We start from the raw sequence: 10,743 nt of genomic DNA on the forward strand, positions 1-10,743 counted from the left end.
ATATTGTCTGAAGAGTACTCACTGTTGATATTTGTGTTTCCTTTAATCCGTCAAACCAGTGTGCTCCAAGCGGTGTATGAATATTTGTCGAGAAATACATTGTATATACAGATTGATGTATTTATAGAGTCTCCAAGCCACCAACACATTTTGAGGTGGCTATGCAGTACAATATCTTAGAAGAGATCAAACAAGATCAAATTTTAATTCAATAAGATATTGCAAATCAATTTTTTTACATGATATGCATTTATTTCTCCATTTACGACTACAACTTGTTCACTAAATTAAATGAAACACGAAGCGAAAAGGGGAAGTTATTCACTAATGAATTTATGATCAATTTTGATATTGTTTTACCGCTGCAAGTTTTGTTAGAGTTGATATGTTTTACAACTACAAGATTTTTTAAAAGATTTCACATTGATTAGTAATTAGTAATTAGTAATTAGTAAATCACTTTTCTAATTGAAAATGCATTCAATTTCCAACTTGTATGTACCAGCGCGTATTTTTGGGAAGTTTACCAAAGCAGAGTCTAATTTTGCGGCGTGAGACAGATTTTGGAATGAAACCTCACGCTAATTAAAATACAAGTCTATTCTCGTTGCCCGAGTTTCGCGCCGCCCACATGAAAGTCAATTTTGGCGTCATTCAGAGTCCGATATTTTTGCGTAAACTTGACGCTACTGAAAATGTCTGAGAAATTTGTTATTTTCAAACAGATAACAGAAGATTACATGTGTTTATGGTAGTTGTGTGTATCCCGCTGCTGATTCAATCCCTGACTCCCGTTAAATCTCCAAGACAGCTTTTTTATTTCATCTATCTTTGTTCCGTTCAGTTCAATTTAATGGAAATGGCATCCTCTTCCGTAGCCAGGCAAAATCAATCTCAATTAGAAAACATTTTTGATGAGCTTGCACCTTATTCAGCACCTAAATCTACAGAGCCTTGGGACGTTTTTATTAATCACTGTGGACGTGATGTGAAACACACATTGGCCACCACCATCTACCATAAACTTCATTCCATTGGACTGCATGTATTTCTAGATCTGGAAGCCCTTGAGGCTGGTGATTCTATTCCAGCAGAAATACAACACGCTATAGCTAGTGCTACCCTTCAAATTGCCATTTTTTCTCCGACGTATGCCCAATCCCCATGGTGTTTGGCTGAGCTATCTTCCATGCTCAAAACTGGTGCAACAATTATTCCCATTTTCTATCATATTGAGCCCTCTGATCTCAGATGGATTGAGTCAGGAAAAGGAAAATATGCTGATGCATTTTCAGAGCATGAAAAGAAGGGCAGATACACACCAGAAAAGCTTAATGTGTGGAGAAGGGCACTCCGTGACAGTTCATTCATATCAGGGTACACCATCAATAATAACAAGTATGTATTAATTTTCATTTTTCTCTTTTTCATGATGAATAATTGAATATGATCTTAAACATGGATTGAAACATGTATTACTTTTATTTCATTTTTGAAATACTATTTAAGCAGTATAGTGTGTCCTGTTTTAATTTTTGTTTTCGTTTGAAAATGTTTAGGGATGAGGCCACAGTTTTGAAGAATATTGTGAATTGTACATTTCAAATCATGAAAAAAGTTCCATTATGGGTAGCCGAACATCCACTTGGATTGGATGAGCTGATACAAGGCTTCGAATCAGTTGCAGGAGAAGAGAAAGTAAAAATCATGGGGATCGCAGGCATAGGAGGTAGTGGTAAAACCACATTGGCCAAAGAGCTGTTCAACAGGAACTTTTCCTCTTTTGAGAGATGCAGTTTCGTTTTCGATGTGCGAGATGCAGCATCCAGAAATGCTCTGTCTGACAAGCAGAAAAAGCTTCTGGCTGATCTTGGTGTCCATGATTTGCCATTCGACAGTGTAGACGAAGGCAAGATCATTCTTGCAAATCGTCTGAGCTCTCATCGTGCGCTCATAGTGTTAGATGACGTTGATCACATCGACCAACTAAATGCTCTGTTACCCAATAAAGACAACCTTGGATCCCAAAGTATGGTTATTGTAACAACCCGGGAATTGGGTGTCCTTAAATCATGGGGTATCTCCAGCATTTATAAAATGCCAGGACTTAGCATGCCACATGCTGGTCAGTTGTTCTGCTGGCATGCTTTCTTGCAGCCCTTTCCACCTCCTGGATTTGAAGTTCTGGTCCAGAAATTCTTAAAGGCGTGCAATAGCTTGCCTTTGTCACTGAAGGTATTGGGGGCACAGTTATATGGGAAAAAGTCTAGAGATTACTGGAAATCCCAATTAAATAAGATCTTAAGAATATTGCCTGGCGAAATCAAAGAAAGGCTACAAGTTAGCTACGATGCACTCGATGAAGAAGAGAGAGAGATGTTCTTGGATGTAGCTTGTTTTCTCATTGGAGAAAAGAAAAGCAAGGCTGTAGCAGTGTGGGATGGATCGGGTTGGAGTGGCCTGCATGGTATAGAAACACTCCTGAATAAGTGTCTTGTGGAGCTGTTCGATGGGGACAAAAGAATAAGGATGCATGATCACCTTAGGGATATAGGAAGAGAGATTGCAAGCAGACACTCACCATATCGGGTATGGTTTACAGAGCAGATTGTTAACATGAAGAAACATTCCATGGTGAGATTAGTATTGGCAGCCTATTCTGTGTTTTTGGTAGATGCAAATAATCAGATAAATAGAGGGCTGATCAATTACCTTACCTTAGGTATATTTCTGGATTTGATTATGTGAACAATTTTCATCATCAATGTTGCAGATAGAAAATTGTTCACATTATGAAATCCAGAAGTATACCAGAGGAGTTTATCATGGACTATAAAAATTTCATGTTGTTAATAGAGGGCTGATTTCTTATATTGCTTGTTTTCGTTAACCACTGATAAGTGATAACATTAAAAACAAGTTTGTGTTTCTGTCTGCCTCTGTTTTGAGGGAATTTGATTAAAACACTCTGTATGTCTGATTATTTTATTCAGAAAATAAAGTTGCTTCGAGGGATACAACCTGCGGATTCTTTTGTGGCATTCAAAGAGTACAGACTTCAGTTCATGGGAATATCAAGAAGATCATCTAAACGCCTTAGATTCTCCAATGGATTGCAAATTCTTTCTGTCAAAGGAAATGAGTTTACAGAAGAATTTGCACCATTATCAGAAGATCTTGTGTGGCTTCGCTGGGAAGGTTTTCCCTTAAGGAGTCTCCCATCATGGCTTACATTAAAAAATTTAAGTGTTTTAGAGCTTCATAAAGCTGATGAGTTGGAAGAACTGTGGAAGGACAATGTAGAAGTAAGTATTTTGCTTTCGTGGTTCAATAAAATTGCTTCAAAACTTATTATAGGTAAGGCTTTTCTGAATTGAATTGAGTCAATTGACTATAATAATGGTTGCCTGTAGCCTCCTTTGCAATTGAGAGAGCTTATTTTACTGGGTTGCCAAAAATTGCAATGGCTTCCAAGCTCAATAAGAAGTCTTCAGTATCTGAAAAGGCTTGTCGTTTACTTTCATGGTAGCAGTTTGCCAGAAGAGCTCTGTGACCTCCAATCACTGGAGTATGTGCGATTATATTCTCCAGTGCTATCATCGCTACCTACTGCTTTTGGCAATTTAATAAGTTTGAAGAAAATAGAACTGCGGAATTGTGAGCAGTTGAATATTTTGCCTGATTCTTTCAATCAGCTGATACACCTGAAAGATCTAAATATGATAAGTTGTCAAATGCTATCTTCACTACCTATTGATTTTGGCAATTTAATAAGCTTGTGGAATGTAGATTTGTGGTATTGCAAACAGCTGAGCACATTGCCTGATTCTTTCAGTCAGCTGATACACCTACAAGTTTTAAATTTAACAGGTTGTGAAATGCTCTGTTCACTACCTGTTGGTTTTGGCAATTTAACAAGCTTGCGGAATGTAAGTCTGGGGAACTGCAAAAAGTTGAGCACCTTGCCTGATTCTTTTAGTCAACTGATATACCTGGAATTTCTAAATTTATCAGGTTGTGAAATGCTATCTTCATTACCTGTTAGCTTTGGCAATCTAATAAGATTGCAGAGTATAAATATTGGCTCTTGCATCCAGTTGAACACATTGCCAGATTCTTTCAAGCAGCTAACAAACCTGATGTCTTTAAATTTGTCAAATTGTAAAATGCTTTTTTCACTACCTACTGGTTTTGGCAATTTAATTTGCTTGCAGAATATAAATCTGAAATCTTGCATCCAGTTGAGAACATTACCAGATTCTTTCAAACAGTTGATAAACCTAGAAGATCTAAATTTGTCAGGCTGTGCAAAGCTTGAATTGAGATCAGATATCATGGAAAACATCAGGAAGCTCAAGGTTTTGAACCTTAGTGATTGCAAGGAATTGGAAGATTTACCTCATCAAATCATATATCAGGAGTCATTGACTAAATTATATCTACAAGGTTGTATCAAGTTAAGAGCTGTACCGACAAACATCAGCAAACTGAGCAAGTTAGATTTGCTAACAATTGAGACTCTGGTATGGAAAAGCTTTCAAACTTCTCTTGTAAACTCATCCTCTTTGAAGAGCATTGAAATTTTAAGTTCCGGAAGTAAAATTGATTCTAATGCCAGGGCTGCTTCCTCACTTAAAACGCTAAAGGAACCTGACATCGAAGACTGCAAACAATTCTCCACGATATCAATTTCCAATGAGACTTTTCCCATCCTTGAAACGTTCGTGGTTAGGATGAATCACTACTTCGTGGAGATAGAGACGCTGCCAGTGTCGCTCAAAATTCTAGAAATATACTCTTGCAATTTGCTGAAGAACATCACGTGTATTAAAGATCTGGTAAACCTTGAGGTTCTGACAATATGCGATTGTCTGCAGATAGAAGAACTTTCAAGCTTTGCTGATTTGGTTTCACTAAAAGAATTTAGAATAAGAAATTGCCCCAAAATTGAGAAAATGGAAGGTTTGGAGCACTCAAAGTCATTGAAGGTACTGATCGTGCAAACCTGCTGGAAGGTGCCAGGTATACAGAGTTTAGAGAAAGTGGAACGATTGGAAGAACTGGAGCTCAAATGTGACACCATATCAGCTCTGAAACCTTGTATTCAGTCTATACAGGTGAAGGTATCAAAAACTTTTACAGGTTCAGAGTTTTTCCCTTTATGTTAATGTTCATGTTTATGACTGAATGTTTTGTGAACAATACGATTTGTAGGGTTGTCCAAGGAAGATCTGGATACAAGGCAGAGTGATCCGGCTGGTGAAGCCAATTGTAAACTCTTTGGAATTTCCTGATCTTGCGGTTAGGGAGGTGGAGGAGCTACCTGATGTAGACAAGATTCTAGATGAGTGTGATTTCAATGCTCTTTTGTGCTATGCTGAGGAGATTGATGAGGAGAGAAAAGTGGTACATATATATGTGGTAAATACATGTCCATATGACTATCAAAAGAACTTAGCCAAAAGTTTCTTCCGCATAATTGAAGGAAACTTGCAAGGAAAGAAAGCAATGCTAGTGATGGGCAAAGAAGGAAGAGTTGTGGAGGCCTTTTACCAATTATTGGAATTCCTGGAAGGGTAGGCTTATTTTACATACTCTTAGTCTTGTCTGTTCAGGTGGCACATGTGAGGTCCCCTTAATCCATTCCTTTTGCCAATGCCTGTTTCTACTCACCTAAGTCATCTCGCTAACCATTACATTCACCAGTTAGCCGCCTAGCTCCCACGCATACATCAAACCAAACTCAAACTCACTGTTCCAGTTCCTGCCCAGATTACATTTGTCAGGGTACTCCCAGCCTGTGCCAAAATGGGAACTTTGAAATAGGGTATAGATATCCATATAAGCATAAAGCATACAAGAATTTTGTCAGATGTTGTAGTTGGAAATCCTCTGGTAGACATGTATGCAAAGTGTGGAAGTGTAGACAAGGCATCAGAAAGATATCATCTCATAAAATGCCATGATTGCAGAATATACACAAAATGGATTTGTTTTAAAGGCTTTAGAAAGTTTCAAGCAAATGCAATTGGCAGGATTAGAGGAAGACTCTGCAACATTTACCAGCATCCTCCCTGCTTGTGCCAAAATGGGAGCTTTAGAACAAGGTATGACATCCATCAAAGGATAAAGGACAGGAATTTTGTCAGATGTTGTAGTTGCAACTGCCCTAGAAGACATCTATGCAAAATGTGGAAGCATAGAAAAGGCACATGAACTGTTTGACAGAATGCCTCAGAGATGTCATCTCATGGAATGCCATGAATGTAGGATATCCAAAATGTGGAAGCATGGATCAGACACGTGAACTGTTTAACAAAATGCTTCAAAGAAATGTGTGTGCATGTTTTAAAAAGGCTTTAGAAACTTTCAAGCAAATGCAATTGGCAGGTGTAAAGCTAGACTCTGCAAACTTTGTCAGCATCCATATAGTGTGTGCCAAATTATCATATAAATTTACATATTGAAACTAGAATGTGTAATTAAATGGTTAATTTAACATAGGCAAAAGATAATACAATTAATCAAAACAAAAGAATTATATAAAATGACAAAGGTAATTTTGAGTCATACACTTAAATAAAATTACATATTGAATCTAGAAAGTGTAATTATATGGTTGATCTAACATAGACAAAAGATAGTACAATTAGTCCAAACAAAAGAACCATACAAAATTAGCCTATCTTTTTATTTACTTAAAATGTTCCTCAACGTTTGTTTTTTAGATTTACTCCATCTCCTCCAACTTTTTATTTTATACATATGTAATAATAACAATTCATTTAAATGCCCATAGTATCATAAAATAAGTCTTTGACAAATATCTCAATAGCGTATATATGTAGCTATCTCCATTGCAATCTGTGCGTCTAATTTTTAGAAGCAAACATCATAATCTAGATTTCCAAATACTCAAAACAAAAACAAAACCAAAAGAACTTTCTAGAAACTGAAAATAAAACCTTGCTCCTTCAATATTAGGACAGGTCTGACATGGGATACATTATAATAGTGCGAGTCTATATTTTAGATCATTTAGCGTATGAATAATCTCCACGATAACATTCTCCATATTTGAAATAATGGAAACAATTCACATCTCTCACGGTAATTTCTTTTGCCATAATCGTGGAGATGAATTTCATTGCAGTGTGACAATCAATACATATTTTTTTAACAACTACAATAGTTATATTCTAGAAGTCGTCTACAACTTTTCACTATGATGATAGAAAAATAATTACTTTTCTTTCTTTTCCACATCACTAAGCAATTGTCGTGAATTTGCAAAATACCTGCTTCCTTCATCTCCAAAGCCAATTTCTCCAACTTCGCATAGATCTCCTATCTGTGTGGATGTGATCTGTCTCCGGCCAAAAAAAGCACGTGCCATTTTATGGCCCAAAATCCAACTAAATCCAAGGATCATTTTAATTCCTTAATCTCTCATCAATCTCCTTACCATTTGAGCCTCGCACCATCTACCCAGTTCTGCGTAGATGTTTGAGAGAAGAACATACGTGAGACCATCTTTAAGATCAAAATCTAAAAGCACCGTCGCTGTGAATACTCCTAAGCATATATTCATATGTGACTTGCAAACCCACGAAAACACATCCACACAACCACGACAGGTTTAATTGGCATTTGGCATCTTAATGATAAAGTTTAGAGTGTCCTCAAGATAGTAGCATGGGCAAGAAGGTTAACCATGCATACATAATGATCATTTGTAAGTGTAATGCAATAAGGGTTACTTTGATTGAATCATGTACAGCCCCTAATCCACTAAACCTTCATGGCTCCATGCACATAGAACACATGCAATGCTTGTAATGTCAGGATATATTCCAGAGTGCATCATTAATTCAAAGTTTTTTGAGATCATCCTTGCAAAATCCATTTTGTGTTCATGATGCAATCATCGCATTCCGTGAGACAACATTTCGAGGCATTTTATCAGACAGTTCACGTGCCTCGTCTATGCCAACAAAATTTCCATGCATGTCTACCGGAGCATTTCCAACTATTATATCAAAAAAAATCCCTTCCACTATGCTTTGATGGACATCTATGCCCTGCTCCAAAGCTCCCATTTTGGCAGAGGTGGGGAGGATGCTGGCTTTACAACAGTCAGTTTTAAATTTTCCGTTTAAACCGTGTCACAAATCCATTCTCTGCATACATATTCTGCAATCATGGCATTCCATGAAAGCACAATTTTTTTTAGGCATTTTGTAAAACAATTCGCGTGCATTATCTTTGCTTCCACATTTTGCACGCTTCCTACCAGACCAGTTGCAACTACATCATCTGACAAAATTCCTCTATCCTTTATGCTTTGATAGATGTCCAAACCCTGTTCCAAAGCTCCCATTTGGCACAGGCTGCGATGATGCTGGCAAAGGTTGCAAAGTTTGGAGTACAACTGCCAATTGCATTTGCTTGAAAGTTTCTAAAGCCTTTTCAGCAAATGCTTGAAAGTTTCTAAAGCCTTTTCAGCAAATCCATTTTGTAAATATCCTGCAATCAGGGCATTCCATGAGAATACATTCCTTAGACGCATTCTGTTAAACAGTTCGCGTGCCTTATCTATGCTTCCACATTTTGCATATCCTGCAATTGTGGCGTTCCATGAGATGGCATCTCTTCGAGCATTATTTTAAGCAGTTCGCTTGCCTTGTATATGCTCCTACGTTTTGCATACATATCTAACAGGGCAGTTGCAACTATAACATCTGACAAAATTCCTCTAACCTTGATCGATGTCTATACCCTGTTCCAATGCTCCCATTTTCGCACAGGAGGGAGGATGCTAACAAAAGTTTGCCTAGTTTGGTTTTACACCTGCCAATTGCATTTGCTTGAAAATTCCTAAAACTTTTCAAACAAATCCATTTTTTTTAAAAAACATGAGGGATAGGAAATATAAATTTAAATTATTTTGAAGATAGCAGTTTCCAAAAGAGATAATTTGAGATGAAGATAGAGAGAAATAGATAGAGAGAGGTAGAGGGAGAGTTGAAATAAAAATAGAAAGATACATATAAGAAGATTCATGGATCATAGATAAAAGAGAAAGAGAAAAAGAGAGATAGAGATAAATAGAGATATATGTAGCACTATTATAGAGGGATAGAGAGGTAGAGATAAGTATATATGTTATTTATTTTTATTTTAATAATATTGTGTGGAGGAAGCAAGGAAGTTCATTTGGTAAATAGATTTTTATATGAATTACTTATGGGATGTTAAGGCTATTGTTTTATTCATGCATATTAATAGTTGTTTGGTTGCCTCCCATAATGTAATTTTTTCCTTGCCCGATAGTATATTAGGTGAAAATGGAGGCATAGCTAATATTAGGTGAGGACATTATTGTATACATTTTAAATTATAATCCTTATAAAAACAATTTGATATTAGTAATTCAAAGCTTGAAATTTGTTAATTCTTCAAATATATCTTATATTTTTATTTCAAAGATAAAAACAATTTTGCACAAGTTTCCTTGATTTTTGGAATAAGAATTTTGTAATTTATAGATGATTTGGTAATTTGTTATCTAGATAAGTAAAAAATATTTATCTTTTCAAGAAATATTAGAATACAAATTGAATATCAAAACTGAAATTGATTTATTCAAACTTATTTCTTCATTTTTTCATAATCAAGTGTGAAATTAAATTAATAATTAATATAAAAATTATTATATAATTAAACTTAGAAACAATATTCTGAATTTGTAAAATATAATCTAATTATTATTATTGTAAATATGCACATATTTATTTGAATAGAAAAATAAATAAATAATCGCAAAAAAATAAAATAAAAATATTATCTTTACATTTTTTTGTTTGCCGGACACTCATAGCATACAAATAAAGAAAAATAAAACCCTAAAATAATTAAACTTAAAAAATCATTAATGAGCAAGTAACAAGCGTCTGAGAACACAAAAACTAAAACTAGCAATTATGGGTACATGGAATAAGAATATTGGTCAAAATAATAAACATTGGAAATTGAAGAATATTGGTCAAAATAATAAACATTGGAAATTGAAGAATATTGGTCAAAATAATAAACATTGGAAATTGAAGAATACTGGAAAAAAAAAGAATTGATAAAGTGACATGTTGTAAATCGTAAGTTTTGAATAAGTTGAACAAGTTTAATAATTTATCATATAGAGATAATTCATTTATCATCAATAAGAGGTCATTGAAATGAAGGATAGGAATATTCATATGTTGGAACTTGTAGATTATATAAACATGAAAAAATGATCAATCGTTAATAGTGTTACAAATAAGTATGTACAATATAATAACAAACACTATGGAATTGAACACATGGTTTACTTTACCTTTGCTTGAATATAACCATTTGCAATGTCCTTGGAATCTCTCAAGCAAATGCAAATTAACATGTATAGATTAGGTCTTAATTTTTATTTTATTTTGCAAAGCTTCCCTATTAAGAGGTTTTGCTTAATTGCATTTTGATTTTTGCAAGAGAATACATAGTTGCATAGTTGATTTCAAACTATAGACAAGAATAATGGCCAAAACAATAATTGATAAAGTGACCTAATGCAAAATTTAATTTTTTGACAAGTTTAATAATTTACCCTATAGAAATCATTCATTTATCACCAATATCTGTCTTTGAAATCGAGGATAAATCAAGGATAGGAAGATTCATATTTTGGAATTTGTAACTTCTAATACTTAC

At 35.1% G+C, this 10,743-nt stretch overlaps 1 protein-coding gene across 3 annotated transcripts; it reads left to right on the forward strand.

Moving 5' to 3' along the window:
• Positions 1 to 627: 627 nt before the first annotated feature.
• LOC131873246 (disease resistance protein TAO1-like) lies at positions 628 to 6,406 on the forward strand. Of its 3 annotated transcripts, none has more exons than XM_059216258.1 (5): positions 628 to 1,398; positions 1,560 to 2,634; positions 2,994 to 3,305; positions 3,414 to 4,523; positions 4,619 to 4,778. In XM_059216258.1, exons 1-5 carry the CDS (start codon positions 749 to 751, stop codon positions 4,634 to 4,636), a joined length of 3,165 nt encoding a protein of 1,054 aa, XP_059072241.1. In that variant the 5' UTR covers positions 628 to 748; the 3' UTR covers positions 4,637 to 4,778. The 3 variants fall into 3 exon arrangements, with proteins under 3 accessions (XP_059072241.1, XP_059072239.1, XP_059072240.1); XM_059216256.1 differs by adding an exon at positions 5,215 to 6,406 and having other exon boundaries at positions 630 to 1,398; positions 3,414 to 5,123; XM_059216257.1 differs by adding an exon at positions 5,215 to 6,406 and having other exon boundaries at positions 631 to 1,398; positions 3,414 to 5,117.
• The last annotated feature ends 4,337 nt before the right edge of the window (positions 6,407 to 10,743 follow it).

The sequence above is a fragment of the Cryptomeria japonica genome, unplaced genomic scaffold, assembly GCF_030272615.1.
Source record: "Cryptomeria japonica unplaced genomic scaffold, Sugi_1.0 HiC_scaffold_1302, whole genome shotgun sequence".
Lineage (NCBI taxonomy): Eukaryota > Viridiplantae > Streptophyta > Pinopsida > Cupressales > Cupressaceae > Cryptomeria > Cryptomeria japonica.

Bases quoted from the DNA above. Each gene is read 5' to 3' on its own strand.
- LOC131873246 (XM_059216256.1), top strand. From the start codon at position 749: ATGGTAGTTGTGTGTATCCCGCTGCTGATTCAATCCCTGACTCCCGTT. The intron at 1,399-1,559 runs GTATGTATTAAT...GAAAATGTTTAG, and splicing joins TACACCATCAATAATAACAA to GGATGAGGCCACAGTTTTGA. The intron at 3,306-3,413 runs GTAAGTATTTTG...GGTTGCCTGTAG, and splicing joins TGTGGAAGGACAATGTAGAA to CCTCCTTTGCAATTGAGAGA.